We start from the raw sequence: 20,903 nt of genomic DNA, 5'->3' as shown, positions 1-20,903 counted from the left end.
TTTAGACAGGTCATGACTCAATCTAATTTCTATTTCAACCCATTTTAATATCTCTAATTTCAAACCAACCCATCCATTTAACACCCCTAATTTTTTTCTTTTGATTTCCAACAGTAGAATTTTGCTTTGGTTGTTTAGGTGATAAACCTCTTTGCATATACAAATAATCAATATCCTTTTGTACAATATCCACACCAATAAAAGTATCACCAAAGAATTGTATCAAGTGTTAAACAGTTCCATCAGAAGTACTGTTATCTTTATCTAGAGACTTATATTGGTCATCAAAGATTTTGTCTTTTTCCTTTGAACAGAGGATTAATATGCACGTTTGGCAGTGAGTTAGGAGCAGGTTCTTCAACCAAATGATCAAATCTAGAGCGGTTAATATTGGCTTTGCCCGTTGGCCGATCTGGCCTAACCCGTGATTTAATAGGGTTAGACTATGATTTTTGGCACCTATTTAAGAAAAGGCCTTTTAAGCCAGGCCTGAAAAAGTCTGCCGATTTGTGGGGCAAGAGCCGGCCCAAATAATATTTAATTAAAAAATAAAAATAAAATAGAGTATTAAAAATAACAAGAGTTTAAACCCAAAATCTGTTTAATATTAGAAATATTACAATTTGAATACAAAATATGTTTATAAAATATCTACTACATAAAATAAAAATTCACTAAAATTTCCATGGAATCACTACATAGGCCATAACCTATGAAATATTGTCATAATTTTTGTGTTTTATTATGATCATCAGAAAACAATTAGGTTAACATTTTTATTTAGCTATTTCTGCTTTTACTTGAAATCAAACTTAATAAATATTATAAAGATAATTTTATTTGTGTATTTGATTAACAAGTAGTAACACAAACACCATGTAATATTATCTTGTCGATATTTATAATAATATTTTTAATTATAAATTAATTTAAAAAACTATAAAAAAATAGGGAAAATTGTATATAATGGCAAACTAATAATTCAAATTAAATGGTATAACCACACTTTGATTTAATTCTGTCCTGTAGCAAATTGTTTGCCAGCGTCTCTCTCCCTCAAACTCTCGCTCGCCACTCTCCTCTCTCGCTCACTCCCTCTGTGTTCTCCTCTCTCGCTTTATACACAGAAGTGTATAAATTGCGTTTCTGTTTGTATAAAGCGAGAGAAAATTGTATATACACATGCAAATACATATATATTCGTCCTATACACTTATAATTATACAATAAAAATATTCCCCTGCCCAGTTTTATGTTTGTATAATGAAATTATACAATTCTGAAGAGGAGCCAACGAATTATACAATTGCTCTTTTTGTATATATGTATAGCGAAATAGACAGCTTTTAATTGTATATGTATAGCGAATTATACATATATATGTTTGCTATGGAGCGCAATTATGCAAACTTTGTTATAGCATACAAATATGATTTTTTTGTTTGCTATATGTGAAAGTTACTCTAAAAAATATACTTATAAAAAAAGAGGATTGACCCGACAAAGCCCAGAGCCCACATACTTGTAGGTTGGGCTAACCTTTTTCTAGCACACACAAAAAATGAGTTAGCCCAATCTGGCCCATCAAATTTCAAAACCTATATGGGTTGGCCCCGATGGAGTGATCTAGCCCATATTGACATCTCTAATCGAATCTATTACTAGTAGATATGTGTCGGGTATGTAACAGGGTCATTCCCAGAATCATTCTGAACCGTAACAAGGCCTTGGGTTCATCATTAGGAACACTATTTTTACTTTCATCTTAACACTACAAAAATAGATGTGGAGAATTCCATTTTTCGTATGCAAATAAATATATTTAACTGAGAAGTAACAAAAGATTAATAGTGTCCCACCACAAGGACATCTTTTCAAATATGAAAAGATCATAATATGTTCCACTAGAACCGATCGACAGCATCTTAACATAGCAAATATTGTATAACGGAATTTCAGTGAAGCGGCAAAAGCATGGAGTTTAAGACAGTCACACATGAGCTTGGCACTACTTGTGTACCAGTGTATATATCACTAGACACTAGTTATATATACTAACTAATCATTTACAGATCTGGATCAGCAATATGTGCAGTGAAGTCATTACCCTGTGTCATACTATATGACAATACATTACATGTATTAGCACCAAAACGTTGAGATATTCTTTCCCAAACTCACAAGACGAGGGCAGACAAGAAACATCTCTTCCCTAAAGTCTTCGAGTTAGTCATCTGCCAACCATGGCCATCTTCATAGCATTCAACCTGCCATGAATTGCAGGCAACTTATAAGGCAAAGATTGGATAAATATGCTAAACCAAGGTGGAAGTGATAAATGCTTAAAGTAATATACCGAATTTAGAATTTCCTCTTGATCGTTTACCCCGCCAATTACAAATATTTTTCCTCCTATCACAACTGCTCCAGAGTAACCCCTGGGACCGTTCATCTGCTCTCCCATCACCCATGAACCAAACCGTGGATCAAGTATCTCAACAGATGAAACCATCTTCCCTCCATCATAACCACCCAAGGAATATCTGCGAGAATAAATTTGTACGCCCGGATATAATCATCTTCAAACACAATGTACAAACATGTCAGGACCTTCTAAGGTCCGGTAACTACTGGTAATAGGGCAATAAAATACAAAATCAGTTAATAGTCACTGAGCTCGATCCTACCACCTTTACCCTCCCAAATATTTCTCGTACCATCCATTACCTTAAACCTGCTATAGAAAAACTTGCAAAGGACAAAGTGACTGTCCACCTATTAACAATCATTCGAGGACCATGAAACACAGGTAAAATAGTTCAATGGTAAAATTAACATATCTAACAGAGGCTTCTAACAGAAATGGACTTACAACTTCTCATTGTAGGCAACCAAAGAGTGGCATCCCCTCCTCGTTTTCATGCATCCCACTGTAGTCCATGTATGTTCCCTTGGGTCAAATCTTTCAACAGATCTAAGTGTAGAACCAAATATCACAGTCAGAAATAAATGCACTCCAAACAGAATCTAGACAAAAGTGTCATTACTATTTATTAGGTAAAAGCGCCGTATGGTCATACATCCACACCCAATAAACCATGGTATGAAGCACCCATTGAAACCAAAAGGCAAACCATATCTAACCTCTAGTAATTATCAAGAGAGCAGAGAAGAATTATCAGTTACATCTTTATTGTCAAGTCAAAGGGTGGCACTGGGCTGGGCCAGGCCGGGTCGGTTCACTGATTATGGAACCCGGCAAGTCCGTGACCGGGTTGGGAGTACCAGGTCCACTGGTCCATATTGGGTTTGAAGTGACCCATGCGGTTCTGGGCAAGACCAGGCGGAATTTCAAAAAGATGTGATAACTGTTTAAATGGGTTCAAATTACACCACGGAAAGCAAAACCTCATATATAGTTACGTTCTAACTAAGAGCTGATAATACCATTTGGGGAAAATTGTGTGTCAAGCAGAGTATATGACTTCCCCAACATCAATGAATGCTTCACTATTTAGGTATTCACAGAGAACTCTTGGAATTAAGAGAAACGCAATCCTAGTTTCTTTAAAGTGTATGATGTTATTTATATTATATAGAAAATTGATAATCTAGATTTTATTTCGGCTTTTACTACTGATACAAATTGATAATCTAGATTTATTTCGGCTTTTACTACTGATACAACCCAGCTTACTCAATCTAAAAAGAACACAGACATACATATCTATAAATATATTACGTACTAATAGTTATATATATAGTGTCCCAATGCGGGTTTGACAGCTACCTGCAGCACAATGTCCCCACTGCCTGGCAGGCCAAAGAGGTGACCATGAACCATGAGTCTAGAAATGATTGGGAGAAGTACATGAAAAAAGTGAAACAAAAGATCCACCTTACTTGACCAGCTAGGAAAAACTAAACGGGATATGACCTACACAATTACACCTTCCTACATAAGATAACAGGGTTGTCATAAAACAGTTTCTAAAAGCTGGATATATAAAACACATACAAGGACTTATCCTGAAAAAAAAAAGGGCACAGATGTTTCATAAAAGATATGGCACATACGAAAGTGGATATGATTTGAAGCATGCAACAAACGGCTAAATAAAATGAATTACTGGAAAATCACAGGAAGCTGAGCCTCAAGGAAGACAAGTCAGCAACAACACTAATTCTTACTTCGTATAAGCCTTCCCATCATAACCACCAGCAACATATATAGCACCGTTAATATCTGTTGCTGCTGGAGCAAACCGCTGCAATATATGCAAAAAAAATAAATATATAAAAATAATACATATCAATTGAATTGAGCAAACTTCAGAATATATTGCTTCCAGCTTATCTAAGAAAAAGACGCACACTTTTTTCATTAACAGAGCAACATGCTTGGTGATACCAACTCAAATAAGTCCTGTACAACACCATAAATTGTAATTAACTGGATGATACCTTTTGCATCATTGACTGAGCAGAGATCCAATGTCCAAGGTTCACGTCAAACATTTCTACCTCTGAAAAACATTGAACACCATTTCCACCACCAAAAGCAAAAATTTTGTCATTCAAAGAAGCTCCAGCTAAGCAGCCCTTCTTCTCATTCAATGAAGGTTGTTGACTCCATTGATTTCTCAATGGATTGTACGATTCAACTAGAAATGAGCAAGTAAAGTCAACACATTTCTTTTGGAAACATACAAAAATGGGAGAAGGAACAACCTCAATTCTTATACCTGTATTGAAATACACATTATTATGCACCCCACCAAGTACAAAAAGTTCACCATTTAATTTCACTGCCGCCGCATGCGATCTTGGAAAGGTCATCTGGCTAAGTGTTTCCACACGATCGTGCGAAGGAAAGTAGGAATCCAAGGATGGCATCCATAAAGAGCCATTATATCCCCCCACAATGACCACGGAATCATTAATTCCTGGAGGAAGTTGTCCTCGTGGTACGTGTACTTCCTCAAGAGCCCTTGAGGCATACAACAGCCCAGGTACCAATTCATTAAGCATGTTCATGAATTGTCGCAGTTCCAATTTGTAATGAACCTTTACATGTAACAAGCAAATAAACTTTGATGAACTGAAAGCTCATATAATTCAACAAACGAAAGGCACAATTTACTATAACAGGTTTAGCATTAGCTTCGAAATTTCTTACTTTTGTGTTTTGTGGCACAGAGAGGACCTCCATAACTACCTCTCAGAACTATGTGCAAACACAAAGATACAAATACATAATATTCGGGAGAGTTCACGACTAACGTACATAAGCATCAGGTACTTCAATACAATAGCCATAACTAGAGTAAACCGTAAAAAATTTTAGGAAGCCCTTGTAATTTTTTCCAAAACAGACACTGCCTCTCCGGAAGTATATGATTTTAATGCATAATTAACATGTATTTGTTGAGCTCAAGAGTTAAACGTACCTAACACCCTATAAATTATTGCTCTTGACTCTCTATATAAAGTATCCTTGGAGAGACACAAAGCTCAATACTGCCTTCAATTCAAACTTAATATTCATGTCTCCTCCTCATCTTCAAATTAACATCCATTTTCTTAGAAGTATTGAAAATATGTCATGCAACATTAAAAGCTCTATGTAGACCACACTACTCTTCATATTAAAATGATTTTCCTATCCTATTACCGAAAAACCAAAAGGTAACATGTAGATCTATATGTAACACTTGAATTATACTAAATGACACTCCATGCCTATTTTTAGGAGAACACTTTGACATGGAGACTATTAATTTTCAAGAGTTAGATTTTGCTTATTATCCATTAGGAACATGTCGAGTCATTTGTGTGTTATAGGAATGAAATAGGAAAAGTTGCATAATAAGGTGTTGAAAGTGGTGCCTCAAAACCTAGAAATTAGTTCCACTTTCTATTGTATCAATATATAGCTTAAAAGTAGGATTAAGTTCAGATAAATAAGGCTGCAATATTTGGCAGAATCTGATTAGTCAGTTGCTATATTTTAGGCTTTAGTTATTGGAGATAATGTTAAGCTTATTTTACTCCTTTTCTTTAGCTTTTTAAGTTATGAATTCATGTATTTATATTGCAGTCATTATTTCAATACAAAAATGCAACTTAACCTTGTTATCTTTTCTTTTCTTTCTTAGTCAATATCTGTTATTCTCCTACATATTGTATCAGAGCATTGCCATCTTGAGGGACCTGTGAGAAGAGAGTGAACCATATAAACCTTTCTTTGAACTACTATCTTAAATAGTTTATAGAAAATGAATTGTGAAACAAGCTTCTTAACTCCACCAATCTTCAATGGTGAGAATTATCAAGCTTGGGCAATTAGAATGATGGTTCATCTTGAAGCGCTGGATCTCGGGAAGCAGTTGAAGAGGATTATGAAGTAACTTCACTCGGTGATAATCCAACAATGAATCAGATGAAACATCACAAGGAGATTAAGACAAGGAAAGCCAAAGCTAAGGCTTGCCTTTTCTCTGCAGTATCCCCTTCAATTCTTACCAGAATTATGCAAATGAAGTCTACCGCACAAATTTGGGAGTATCTCAAAAAAGAATACCAAGGAAATGAAAGAGTGCAGAATATGCAAGTGATGAATCTGATTTGAGAATTTGAAATGAAGAGAAAGAAAGAATCAGAAACTATAAAAGAGTATGCAGACCAACTACTCGACTTGGCCAACAAGGTGAGCTTGTTTGGTAAGGATTTCGCTGATGAAAGAATTGTTCAAAAGATTCTTGTTACACTTCCTGAGAAATATGAAGCCACAATTTCTTCTTCAGAGAATTCTAAAGATCTGTCAAGCGTTACCTTGGCAGAACTTGTTAAAGCTTTGCAGGCATTGGAGCAAAGGAGATTAATGAGGAAAGAAGGTTCTGTTGAAAGTGCTTTTCAAGCTAATTCACAGAACAACGAGTCAAACAAAGGAGGGAAAAAGAACAAAAAGCAGAGGCCAAGCAATAATTACAACAATCACGGAGGAAGTCAGCCTCCCTGCCATCATTGCAAAAAGACAAATCACTCTCAACAGAAGTGTTGGTGGAGACCAGATGTCAAGTGCAACAAATGTGGTCAATTACGCCATGTGGAGAGGGTATGCAAATCACAACCGCAACAAGAAGAAGCTAAGGTTGCTGTAAATCAATATCAAGAAGAGCAATTGTTTGTAGCAACTTGTTTTGCTAGCAAAAGCGCTTCTAAAAGTTGGTTAATTGATAGTGGATGCACAAATCATATGACCAACGACCAAGAACTCTTTAAAGATCTAGATAGATCTTTTATTTCCAAAGTGAAAATTGGAAATGGAGAATATCTCGATGCGAGGGAAGAGGAACTGTTGCAATTGAAAGCCTTACAGGTTTGAAACTTATAGTTGATGTTCTTTTTGTTCCAGATCTTGATCAAAACCTCTTAAGTGTTGGACAGCTACTTGAAAATGGTTTGAAAGTGTTGTTTGAAGAAAAAGCATGTGTCATCAAAGATGCTAATAATAAAGAGATGTTCAAGGTCAAGATGAGAGGAAAAAGTTTTTCCTTGAACCTATTGGGCGAGGAGCAAGAAGCAGTTATGCAGTTGGAAAATAACTCAGAACTATGGCACAACAGACTCGTACATTTCATCATGATACTATACTCTTCATGAAAGAAAATCAACCAGCAGAAGGTCTTCCAAGCCTTGAGAAGAACCTGCCTGCTTGTGAAGCTTGTCAGTATGGGAAGCAAACAAGGTTGCCTTTTTAGAATTCATCATGGAGGGTAAAGCAGAAGTTGCAACTTATTCACACGGATGTAGGCAGACCTCAGAAAACACCATCTTTAAAGGGTAGTAAGTACTCTATTGCCTTTATTGATGATTGTACCAGATCTTGTTGGATTTATTTTTGAATTATAAATCTGAGGTCGTTGATGAATTCTGGAAATACAAGGCTTTTGTGGAAAATCAGAGTGGTTGCTGAATAATGGAACTGAGTATACTTCAGAAAAATTCAGCAAGTTTTGTAATGAAGCAGGAATTGAGCTTCAGCTAACAACACCCTATACTCCCCAACAAAATGGAGTAGTGGAAAGAAAAAATAGGACGCTAATGGAGATGACAAAGTGTTTGCTCCATGAGAAAGGACTGCCAAAGAAATTTTGGGTTGAAGCTGCAAATACTACAGTATTTCTGCTAAACAGATTGCCAACAAAGGCCTTGCAAAAGAAGACACCATTTGAGGCTTGGTTGGTTACAAACCTTTGCTAACAATCTGAAAATATTTGGTTGTCTTTGTTTTTCTTATGTACCTCAGGTGAAAAGAGATAAGTTGGATAAGAAGGTTGAACCTGGAATTTGTAGGATACAGCAGTCTCTCAAAAGCTTATAGGATCTATCAACCTCAAAATGACAAAATCATTGTTAGCAGGGATGTCAAGTTCGTGGAAAATGACACCTGGAGCTGGCAAGATGATGAAAAGCAAAAAAATCTAGAATTTCTAGATGAAGATGTTGATGATGTACCTGTTAGAGGCACAAGAACACTTTCTGATATATATCAAAGGTGTAATGTTGCAATTTTAGAACCAGAAGGATATATGGAGGCTGCTAAAGATGAAAAATGGAGATATGCAATGCAGGAGGAGCTCAAAATGATAGAAAAGAACAACACATGGGAGCTGGTTGACAGACCATCGCACAAGAAGGCTATTGGAGTCAAGTGGGTTTATAGAACCAAGCTAAATCCTGATGGTTCCATAAACAAGTACAAGGCCAGGCAGGTTGCAAAAGGGTACGCACAAATGTTTGGAGTAGATTTTTCAAAAACTTTTGCTCCTGTCACCCGTTTGGATACGATAAGAATGTTGTTAGCTTTAGCAGCTCAACAGGGATGGAAGATACACCAGCTTGATGTGAAATCAGCTTTCCAAAATGGCTACCTTGAAGAAGAAATCTTTGTAGAACAACCTGAAGGTTTTTCTATCAAAGGCAAAGAAGACAAAGTGTACCTTCTAAATAAGACATTGTATGGCTTAAAACAAGCTCCTAGAGCTTGGTATAGCAGAATTGATGCTATCTTCTAAGCTTAGCCTTTACAAAAAATCTCAGCGAGTCTACACTCTATATTAGAAAAGAAGATTTTGATTTAACCATTGTTTCTTTGTATGTAGATGACTTGCTAGTTACAGGTAGCAATTTGAACTTGATCAATTTGTTCAAGACTGAAATGATGGAAGTTTTTGAGATGACAGACCTTGGTGAAATGTTCTACTTTCTTGGCATGGAAATTCAAAAAAAAGGACATGAGGTCTTCATATGCCAGCAGATATGCTAAAGAAATTCTCATAAAGTTCAAAATGGAAGTATGCAAGTCTACAACAACTCCTATGAATCAAAAGGAGAAGTTTTGCAAAGATGATGGAGCTGAAAAGGTTGATGAAGGACTTTATAGGAGCCTGAATGGTTGCCTAATGTACTTGACTGCAACGAGACCAGATATTCTTTATGTTGTGAGTTTACTTTCAAGATATATGCATTGTGCTAGCGAAATTCATTTTCAAGCAGCTAAACGTGTGATTAGATATGTTAAAGGTGCTGCAAATTTTGGCATAATGTTCAAAAAAGCATCAGACTTTCAGTTTCTTGGATTTTCTGATAGTGATTGGGCTGGTAGCTCAGATGATATGAGAAGCACCTCAGGTTACTGTTTTAATCTTGGTTCTGGAATGTTCTCTTGGTGTTCAAAGAAGCAAGATATTGTGGCTCAATCTACAGCTGAAGCAGAGTACATTGCAGCTGCATCAGCTGTGAATCAAGCACTTTGGATTCGGAAGCTACTGACAGATTTTGTACATGGAGCAAATGAAGAGCACTGAAATCTTTGTTGATAATCAAGCTGCAATTTCAATTGCAAATAATCCTGTTTCACATGGAAAGACAACATTTCAAGATCAAGTATTATCTCTTGAGGGAGGTGCAAGAATGGAGACATAGACTTGGTGCACTGCAAAACTGATTTTCAGACTGCTGATATTTTAACTAAGGCCCTACCTAGAGCAAGATTTGAGTTTCTCAGAAAAAGACTTGGGATTGCTGCTCTTGAGTCAAGGAGGAGTGTTGAAAGTGGTGCCTCAAAACCTGGAGATTAGTTCCACTTTCTGCTGTATCAATATACAGCTCAAAAGTAGGATTAAGTTCAGATAAATAAGGCTGCAGTATTTGGCAGAATCTGATTAGTCAATTGCTATATTTTAGGTTTTAGTTATTGGAGATAATGTTAGCATATTTTACTCCTTTTATTTAGCTTTTTAAGTTATGAATTCATGTATTTATATTGCAGTCATTATTTCAATACAAAAATGCAACTTTACCTTGTTATCTTTTCTTTTCTTTTCTTTCTTAGTCAATATCTGTTATTCTCCTACAGAAGGGTAAAAGATCACCACTGGAAACAATTTCCAGTTCACTAAAAGAGATCAACTCTACTGCATATCTTAGGCTTACTAAGTAATGAATTACGATCCAAATGAATTATTCAATCACTAAAGAGAAAGGAGCAGATCCCCAATCAAAAGATTTCATAGCTGAAGTCAAAGGTGTAAAAAGGACTCTAGACAAGCTAGTTGAGCATAACATGAACCGCCAATATAAAAAATATTAGATCGGACAGAATAGAACATACCAGCTCTTGCTCCAGAATCATCATTTTCTGGTCTTGTTCCATCTTAGATCTCTTCAATCCCTCCACTTCTCCCATTAACTTCAAAGATAACTTACCATGATCTATTAGTAGCAGCAAAAGGGAGGAAAGTAACGAGACTGGTAAAAAGGGCAATTTAATTCACCTTAGCTACAAGGGCTAAAGGATCAGAAGGGTTCACTTGTTTGAGCATCCCCAGCACTTCAGAATTTCTATCTTCAGAACCAATGTTATTAGCAAAAGATGTTTGAGAAATATCTCTTTGGCCTTCCTCCTGTAAGCCCATTAAACTTGTTGGTCCATCATCCGGCACTTCCACATTATCATTGTCCATAGAAGATTCTGCATGCTGACTTCCTCTGCAGGATGACTGCCATTCAATATTCAGTTCATTTAGCTTCCGAAGATTCAACTCAGAAACAGTGAGCTCAGAATGTTCACTCTCCTGTCCCGTGTATTGCCTTTCAGACAACTTGCTCTGCTGACTGGAGGGGATTGATTGATTCTGCATCGAACAACTGACAAAGCTTGATATTGATTCAACACGTTCTTCATGTTCCACTAAGCCCCAAGCCTGATACATTTGTCCATCTTTGTCAACAGAAGATGGAAGGCATGATTCCCAATCCATTCTACCTTTATCTGGGAATGGTGAACTAGGACGTGAAGATGAATTCAGCATTGGATCTGTCTTGTCCATGTTAGAAGTTGGATCCATCTTATCCATATCAGAAGCTGATGATTTGAACAATGAACTCCACAACTTCTGTGAATTAGCCATGGGTTCGATTACTGATGTGGATGCACTAGTGCTTCTTAGCACAGAGGCATGTGACTTCTCATAATTTAGGTTCCCAGTGGTATCAGTATTCATCAATCTTGGAGTATCTGCCCAACCATCATGATCTAAGTGCTCCCAGTCTTCTATTTTACCAACTGCATCTATTGGCCCAGTCGTTGGTGAACTTTTGAAAGGATGGTTCAACTTAGATGGAATTTGCAGGCTAACGACATCATTAAAGGCTGGCAAAGATGAAAACAAGTCAACCAATCTTTTGGTTTGGCTTTGATCCAGCTCAAACCAAAACAACTTTGGTGCAAAATAGTTGTCACCAATGATTGAGATAAACTGATCTTCAGTCAAGGGATGGTACAACTTCCGCACTCGGATCCTTACCTTTACAAGAAAGAGACCACATTAGGGTGAGTAACTTGGAATTGCTAACAGTAACAATCCCGTACACCAAAACATGTATGATCAATTCTTGTACCTGTGCTGCATATGGTGTACTCTCTGCTCCATCAGACGTCCACGCATACGGATTGATATTCAGCTGCCCAGGGCTAGCAGCCTCAAAGATGCCATGGAGCTTTCGATCACTATAGTTGAATAGGAATAGAGTTAAGCCAATGTTGATATTCTTCACATATGAGAAATGAGGAGCTGGTAAACCTATTCAACAAGATCAAGAGAAAAATAAAGGTCCACATTATCTAACTGTTGTGCAATCTTCACCCGATAAAATAGCACTGAAACAAAAGTCTGATCTGAAATTGAAGACTAACCAAATAACTGTTTGAACATGCATTCCTTATATGTCAAATGCTTGCATCCAAAAATTACTGATCCAAGGTCGGCCTTTCTCAGATTCCTAGCTGATGTACTACCATTAACTGTCGACGTGTATTCGCTTTTCTCCTTTAGCCCCACTGTTGTCGTCTTTCTCCCAGCCCCCATTATTTTGTAGGATAAATGGCCTGCCGGTCGAGGACCAATGATGTTGGAAGTCTTGATTGTAAGAGTTGGTAATCACAATTCTCGTTGAACCTGCACACTATGAATGTCTATGATCAGTAACAGTCAGTACTCAATAACCACCAGAAAAAGGTTAAGATCATACACGAGATTTGTTTCTGCCTCTACCACTAACGCTTGTCTTTTCAAGAATTAACTAAAAAATATTGATGAGCAGAATTAATTAAGATTGATGGCAGTGTCAAATCCACATGTATCAGCGAAGATAAGTATGTTAAAGCATTTCCATGCTATCGGGGAGGATGGAATACCAGGTTCAAGTAGCTTTTATGAGCATTAACAATGTTAAAGCATGACATGCAGAACATTTAGGGATGAAACAATAAATACATATTTCTTATGAGCACAAAAGGTGGCCTTCCTGTTAAGGCCATCTGAAAGAATTACAAGTTCACCAACAGTGGAATTGAACTATGACTGCATCAAAGTGTTTTTTGTGTGTGTGATAAGGTGATTGCATCAACTTGTTGTGATAGCAGTTAGGAACCTTTGTGTAAGGACAGCTTCATAAATGTTAACTATGCTTTGAAGTAGATGAGAAAAACAAGTAACATCAATAGTAACTATAGTCGAGGTTCTATTACTGTACTTCTGGGTGTTTTAATGACCATAATGAGTAAACAAAGATGTCCAGATAGTGAAAAGGAATTCTCAATCTAGACATAAGTTGGACATGTCCTATCTTGAGATCACAAATTGAGAGGAAGAAGTAACCATAAGTGTGTCATATGAACAAACAAAGAAAGGACAAAGTAATAAACAGAAACATTTTGTACGTAGAGCTAATAGGGGGGAGAATGGGAGAATATGCAAGTACAACCCATGGTTGTTACCAAGGAAAAGATATAATAGGATGATAAAACCCTCAGCTGAATTATTTCAATTATTGATCACAGATTTATTGCTAGAGAATTTGGAACCTATCTATATAATTACTTGCTTCTTATTGGTTCCCTGCCCCCTATCGATGTGAATGGATTTTTAGACAAAACCCAAGACCGTTTTCTCTTCCTCAGTGGCCAAGTTGAAGTGCTCAACGTCGGCCTACCATTTCTTTTATGCTATGCTGCCCTTCCCTTGTTCAAGAGAAAGTGTGGACTTTCTTTTAGCTACCGGCCCAAACAAAAAAGATTAGCCTCTTGATTGATGATTGATTGGATCAAAGTACGAAGGGGGTGATTGAAGTCTGAGCATGGTACCAATGATAAACCATGGAAGCTCACAAGCAAGCTAAGGAAGAAGCCTCCATTAAAAGGATGAATTCAAGAATGACTGATGCTTAAAATATAGATTTCTATCTTAATATCGCAAACATGGAGTTGAACAAAATGTAGCAGTGTTTGACATATCACGATATGTATGTAAAGCATGAATTATCACTTTTATGTTTATTCAAAGCTATTTTAGGTACACTCTTGTACAAGGCAACCAAAGGCCGTGATTTAACCATTGCAAAAGATTAAATTACAGTTCAAGACTATGCTGATTTTGCTGGTCTCTAAAGAATTTCCATGTGGTTAAACAACAGGGAGTTTCTAGACTTTAAAGAAGGGAGTATTACTTACACAAACCACAGCAAGTTGGTTATTAATCATTAATGCAAAGGAAAATACAACAAGTAGTGAAATACCATAGAGGAAGGACTCTAACTAAGTACAACTTTCATCAACACAGAAGCTTACAGGTCACAGCATCAAAAACAACAACCAATGGAGAACTTCTTAGAAATCTTGAGCAGCTTTAGAGAAATTGAACAATGGACAATGTGCTACAGGCACCAACTTAACTCAGTAATAAAAAGGTAATAAAGGATAAGGCAGTAGGCCAGATTCTATATTCTACAACTACAAGTAGTCCAGATAAGCATATGGAGTTATATCGCTAAGAGTTTTTAAGCTTTCCAGGAGTACTTAATATTTTGCAATTATAGCAGGTTGTATTAATCTTAAGCAAAATGTTGACATTCTAAGAATCAAATATGTTGCCGAATTATGAAATATGGTAAATAGCCCAAAGTTTTTTTTTTGGTTTCCAACTTCTGAATTGATGAAGCATTCTCAAAATAAGTCTCTTTGCCAGTCTTGATTTTCTAAACATGTACAGAAGGCAACTTCATTTGAGCAGTGATGATGACTTTGAATGTAATGATATAACAAGCAATCTACTTCAGTTGTAAATGAAACACCATGTGCAACTCCTCTGGAGCCTAGTGCATTACTCCTTTGCTTGACAAATTTAAAATAGTTTCAGAAGATTTGAAGAAATAAAAAACAAACTTCTTTCTAAGACTAAAATTTCTAACCTCAAACAACCCATACCAACTTCACAAGACACCTATGGAAACAAAACGTAGCTAAAGATACAGCATTAATGTCCAGCTCTGTAGCTTGATACAGCAGCACAGCATTGTTAGTAAAATTCTATACATAAACAAGTACTGAAACATAAGAAAAACCTAAAGCCATGAGAGCAAAAGTTCTGAAATCAAGTAAATACAACTGTATCAAACAAAATAGAAACAACCCAGGCAAAACCCAGCGTTACTCAACTACCTAAATACTTACATTTGCATCATACCTTGCAATCACAAAATACGAAAAATGTATGTTGCAGCAGAAACAACTCCTCCTACTAGAGCACAACCAGTCGTTTTACAAACAGAAACTAAAAAAAACTCATTCTTAACCATTTCAAAGCCAAAATTGAAAGTAAAATCGGAAATCGAATTACAATCTAACAGCCATGGATGCATCCTGCAGATAATTTAGTTTCGTCACCAAAAATAGGTCACATTAAAATATGATTCGCTTCTACGAACAGTAGTGAAACCTAGGAAATAACAGTGTAAAGATACTCCAACACAAAATGAGAAGAAACATAGTGTTAAAAAACACTCTTCACTTCAACGAACACTACAGTACTGAAAAGTGAAAATACATTAGCACTTCAACAACATGCTTCATATCATATATAGTAAAAAAACAGCAGATTTTTCGAAGATGATCACGTCTTAAGCATCAATATTTGTGGAAACATCCAGATAATTGTTCAATAAAAGGCAGAAACGGTGATCATTAAGCATCAAACTGAAGAAAAAAACCACCTTTGCACGTTTCAAGTGAGAATGGAAGAGGCAAGAGACCTTCCGCACAATGGTGAGAAGAGTGTGAAGTGACTATATAAAGAAAAATTACACTAATAAGCTTTTTACAAATTATAATGTATATTTATTAATGTTCTACAATTTTCAAAAAAGAAAAGCAGAGTGAAGAAGAGACACCGAGAGCCCAGAAGTTAATTTTTATTAAAAGAAAAGATATAAATTTATATTTGGCACTTTTGTTTTTTTTTTTTCCGTTTCATCTTTATTAATCCCTCTACGTTTACAATTTTTGGGGCAATAAATTGTTCAAAGCTTACCACGGATGTTTGAAGTTTTTCCATATTTATCATTTTCTTTAATAAAGTTAGATATTTTCTATAAGATAAATTGCACTCTTATAAAGTTATCAAAGAGTATTTTTGTGATTCAATAAAGTACAATAATGAAAAGTATGATTTAAATTATATCCTAAAATGTTTTTCCTGATAAGTGTGTATTGCCTCATAAATTTTTTCAGTCAATATGGAATAGAGGAAATATTGTTTTAATTTTAAGAAGGCAAAGAGACATTAATTTATGAGAACTCACATAAATATCACTAATTTAATTGTTAATTACTTGGATACAATCTGGTTTGCAATATTATATATTTTACCAGATTTTTGATGTGTCCGGATATGTTCAATATTCCCAGATACATGTATCTCACGATACATGATGTCAAATTTGTTCTAGATACAATATATACAAGTAGATTCACATATATCTGTAATACATAACAAATCTTGCTTGCCTCTCTCTCATCCTGCTCTATGTATCTGGTATCCAAGTACATGCGTATCATATGTATCTAGTGTGTATTTAGTATGATCTGCATGTATCTGAGATATAGCGAAATCTCGTTCTTCTCTCTCTATCTTAGTGTATCTGATAGCAAAAATACATATATTTAAGTGTATATTTTTCAATATATAGTACAAAACTCTTAGTTAGTAGTAAGATGCGTATTATTTTGAAAGTATAAATAATACTTGTATATATGACATTGAAAAATGTCTAATTATAGTTTCTCCTTAATTTATTCATTCAAAAAATATTAGAGTAATTTTAATCAAATATTTTTTTTCTAATATTAATGTTATGAAATACCATTATTAACAAACTACTATAAATGATTTATCATTTTTGCCAGTGTGTAGTTTTATACTTGGCTATAAAAGGTTACTTAGAATTGATTTTTCAACCAATCACAATGTGGAGAGTGGAGACCCTTGACATTCCAAAATACGCATGAAAAGCTGCCATGCTCTACAACAAGTCTATTACTTGCCAACTCACAAGTTTACTAATTAAGGTGGCGAGATTAAATGCAATTGAGCAAATTGACCGACTTACCCCTCCAAATCCTTTTAAGCCGTTACATAAATCATTTCTTTGTTTTTGTTTTTGTTTTTTTTCTCAAGGTGTTCAACATTTGGTTGTTACTCCTACTGTATTTTTGCTTTTTATCTGTTCAATCTATTCTTTTACGGTCTTTTTTTTGGAACAAGACAGACATCATTAAAAAAATACTGCAATAGATGTGGTGGGTTGTGACTTGTAAGGTGGATAAATTCAAAATATAGTTCTATGTAAGTAACGGAACTACTAATTAGGAAAATGTTATTGTTTTGCTTTTTAAAGAAACTAGTCGTACTTTCCATTAGGATAAAACGGAATATGGCCAAAATACCCCTTGAAAATAGAACTAAAATAGTGGAAATTTTAAAATATATAATCCAGAATTTGAAGATAGGGGGCACCATTAAGATTTAAGAGTGACACAAGGGTAAGACTAGGAATGGCTTAAGGATAAGTTAGCAAAGCGGCCTACTTAGGCCTCCAAAATTTTGAGCCCCAATAATTTTGGCTTAAGGGTAAGGTTAGCAAAATACAACATATTTCTTCATACTGGTACTCCAACCATCTAGAATATGAACCCTTAAATCATGACTTACAAAATCGATGCATTTTCATTCCGAATCTGGTTTAAGGATATTCATTATCATTAATATCCGGTTGACAAGGCCCACGCTGAATATAGTATTTCTCACTTCATCTCATATTCTAGGGCTATATTTATCAATGGATATTCTTTCTGCAGGATCTGGTTTAAGTGATTGCAAATCAAACTCATCTATAAAACGCGAAGAATTGTCTCTAAAACTAGAACTTGGTTGAGAAGAATTATATTTCGTCAAAAATCTATCCATTTCAAATCACAAGAATCAACAACAAATTCTTACAACAAAAAATACGCTTATAAAGAAGAACTTACCAATTTATGCGAGATAATAGGAGTAGGACTTCAATTATGCAGTGAAGAATACTTGTAAGTTGTAAGTTCTAGATTTTCTTGCCATCTTATATTTTGTTTAGAATTGTGTTAGGGCTTTTATTTATTTTTAATTTCAATTAAGAAAAGAATGGGGCCATATGAGATGGCAAAAAAGGGTGGTTAGGAAGGGGATGTGGCCGATGAGGTGGCAAAAACGAGTTTTAATAAAAATAATTTTTTAAAAAGGTTAACTATAATGATAAAATTTATTTTAAAGTAAAAAAAAAAAAGTAACCTTTCGTGGGATTCGAACTCGCACAGTCACAGTCCAAAATGGCAACTTCAACCAATGCACTTAGGCATCTTGTTGTTATAAGGGTGCACAATCAAATATATTATCGTTTTATCAACTATCTATGCATATATATACTATTTTTTAAAAAAGTTACTGGGTGCACGTGCATCCTCACGGGTGCATGTGGGTCCGCCTATGCATACGAACCAATATAAAATATGATTACGCCACATAACTTAATATATAATATTATATAACACTAATGAAGTTGTCTGTGCTTCACACCGTTATGAAAGACGATAAGATATTAATATACATTTATTCAGATGTATAATTGATTTCATAGAGAAAAATATTTGGTAGTAGTTAAACGACCTCCAATAAAGTCATAATTTAGTCTTTTGAATCAAAAGTAATATAACTTACGACAATAAAAGTTTTATTTAAAATACAAAATAAAGAGAAATCATAAAGAGAACTACAAAAAAATATATAACATTATTCTTACAATCTTAATCATTAAAAAATAAAAAATAATAATATGAAATTAATGCACAATCTTTCGAGCTCTTGTCGACATCCATTCCCACAAGCCAATCCAAGGCCGGCTCTTGTCTATAAAATTTTAGGCATTGGCATTGGGGGCCTCAAATTTTTATAAATAAAAAATTATGTATCTTAACCCCATTCAAATAGAAGAAATTAAGGAAATATTGTTTTGGATTCTTACATTTTCTTCGTTAACACTCACATTATTTATCCTTTGTAACTCTTTTTGCACTCTATTTTTTCAAATCTTTGATAGTTAGGGTAATACACTCTCAAAAATATGAATTAATAGTCGAAAAGTGTTGAACAAAGTGCATTACAAATTTTTTTTTATAATTTATTTGTTAGTTTTCATATTAAAGTAGGTATACCAAGTTATCAACTTTTTGAATCAAATTCTATGATTCTAACTCTTATCTTTAAAGTTTATCAACTTATTACTTATAAAATTGTGTTAATAATTCATATAATAATTGTCTCAATAAAAGGATGTTTTTCAATGTTGAATTGATAAAATCTTACTTAAAACTAATAATTAAAAAAAAAAGTGTTTGAAAAATCATTTATATAAAAGATATTAAGTAGTAATTTACGTCTAGAAATTTAGAAAAATAAATAGATATAGATAAAATTTATATAGATTTTAAGCCTCTAATAAAAATTTCGCTTTAGGCCACAAATTATGTTGAGCCACCCCTGAGCCAATCACAATTCAATAGTCTTCATTTATTCTTTAAGTCAAACTAAAACATGAATAAAATAAGTATAGAAAACATAACAATTTAAAAGGTCACTGTGATCATTTCTCTAAAATCTTATGATGCTTCTATTTGTAGGACTATAATATGAATAACAAAAAATGTAATGAATGTGATTATTAATTATTTAGAGGTTATAATAATAAAAATTATGGGAGTAATGAAATAACGACCATGAAGATTTGCATTAAAGAATATGAAAGAACGTTAATTGAAATATTTAGTATTCTACGATAAAAATAGAAAAAGTTGTGTGTGTATATATATATATATATAAAAATAAATAAGATTCTTGGCCAAAGATTATAGTAATGATGAAAAACTCGAGAGACTCGAGACATTAGTAGTTTTAGACTTTTAGTGTTATTTAAAATTTGTAGTGAAGGATTTGTAATTGAAATTCACGGGGGGGAAATTATATTTAGACATTTTTGAGGAAGTAAAAGGCCAAAAAAAGAAGAAGAAGAGATAATTAAGTCCAACAAAGTCATAAGTTACTACTTTGAACCAAAAAAAATTATAAATTTACGACAACCAAAACTTTATATAAAATACAAAATAAAGAGATGAGAGAACTAAAATAGATAAATAATATCATTCTTATGAGGTAATCGTTAAAGCATTTTAAAAAATAAGAAATCAATATACAATTTTTCGAGCTCTTGTTGATATCCACTTCCAAAAACCACAATCACCATTCATCTTATTCTTTCAAGTCAAATCAAAGCATCAACATAATAAGCATTGAAAATATGACAACTTAAAATACTAATGTGCCCGTTACAACAAAGTTTTGCAATATCACTATTTATAGATTTATAAGACTATAATATAAAAATATCAAATAATATAATGAATATAACTATAAATTATTTTAGAGGTTATAGTAATAAAAAGTCACATGAGTAATGAAAATAAGCACCATTAAATTTTACATTAAAGAAAAATTGAAAAATGACTTTTTACTAGGGGTGTGCACTATTCGGATTAAACCGAATAACCAAACCAAGTCAAACCGAATTTTTATTTGGATTGGTTTTTTAGTTTTTCGGATTGATTTTGGATNATTACGTTTATATTTTATGTTTGAATTACATCTATAATAGGTATACTTATAAGTATTGTGTTTTGAGTTTTACTTATGATTTATATTAGAAAGTATATTTAAGGGATTAAATATTATTACTTTGGTTATATATGTTATTAATTATTGACATAACCGAATAACCAAACCGAAAAAAGGCGAACCGAATAGAGGAAAACCAAACCAAACCAAATTTATTTTGGATCGGATTGGGTTACACTTTTACAAAACCAAAAACCAAAAATTCAAACCGAATACTGTAAAACCGAACCGAAAAATCGAATG

At 34.2% G+C, this 20,903-nt stretch overlaps 1 protein-coding gene across 4 annotated transcripts; it reads right to left on the bottom strand.

The window, feature by feature from the left end:
- Nucleotides 1–1,844: 1,844 nt before the first annotated feature.
- LOC125875016 (uncharacterized) lies at nucleotides 1,845–15,706 on the bottom strand. Of its 4 annotated transcripts, none has more exons than XM_049556069.1 (11): nucleotides 15,616–15,665; nucleotides 12,263–12,454; nucleotides 11,968–12,149; nucleotides 10,842–11,873; nucleotides 10,679–10,756; nucleotides 4,746–5,067; nucleotides 4,465–4,664; nucleotides 4,192–4,268; nucleotides 2,873–2,974; nucleotides 2,357–2,543; nucleotides 1,845–2,267 (listed from the first exon to the last, which is right to left on the bottom strand). In XM_049556069.1, exons 2-11 carry the CDS (start codon nucleotides 12,432–12,434, stop codon nucleotides 2,178–2,180), a joined length of 2,442 nt encoding a protein of 813 aa, XP_049412026.1. In that variant the 5' UTR covers nucleotides 12,435–12,454; nucleotides 15,616–15,665; the 3' UTR covers nucleotides 1,845–2,177. The 4 variants fall into 4 exon arrangements, with proteins under 4 accessions (XP_049412026.1, XP_049412024.1, XP_049412023.1 ...); XM_049556067.1 differs by having other exon boundaries at nucleotides 1,846–2,267; nucleotides 12,263–12,531; nucleotides 15,616–15,706; XM_049556066.1 differs by having other exon boundaries at nucleotides 1,846–2,267; nucleotides 12,263–12,524; nucleotides 15,616–15,703.
- Between the last annotated feature and the right edge of the window lie 5,197 nt (nucleotides 15,707–20,903).

This window comes from Solanum stenotomum, chromosome 8 (genome assembly GCF_019186545.1).
Source record: "Solanum stenotomum isolate F172 chromosome 8, ASM1918654v1, whole genome shotgun sequence".
NCBI classification, from domain to species: domain Eukaryota; kingdom Viridiplantae; phylum Streptophyta; class Magnoliopsida; order Solanales; family Solanaceae; genus Solanum; species Solanum stenotomum.
Note: the sequence above shows the minus strand (reverse complement) of the source record. Positions and strands in the feature narration are given on the sequence as shown.

What these genes read in the sequence shown, in the direction of transcription:
- LOC125875016 (XM_049556067.1), bottom strand. Translation starts at nt 12,434, where the DNA reads ATGGGGGCTGGGAGAAAGACGACAACAGTGGGGCTAAAGGAGAAAAGC. An exon ending in CTTTAGCCCTTGTAGCTAAG is followed by an intron (nt 10,757 to 10,841) that starts GTGAATTAAATT and finishes TTATCTTTGAAG; the next exon opens with TTAATGGGAGAAGTGGAGGG. An exon ending in AAGAGGAAATTCTAAATTCG is followed by an intron (nt 2,268 to 2,356) that starts GTATATTACTTT and finishes AATTCATGGCAG; the next exon opens with GTTGAATGCTATGAAGATGG.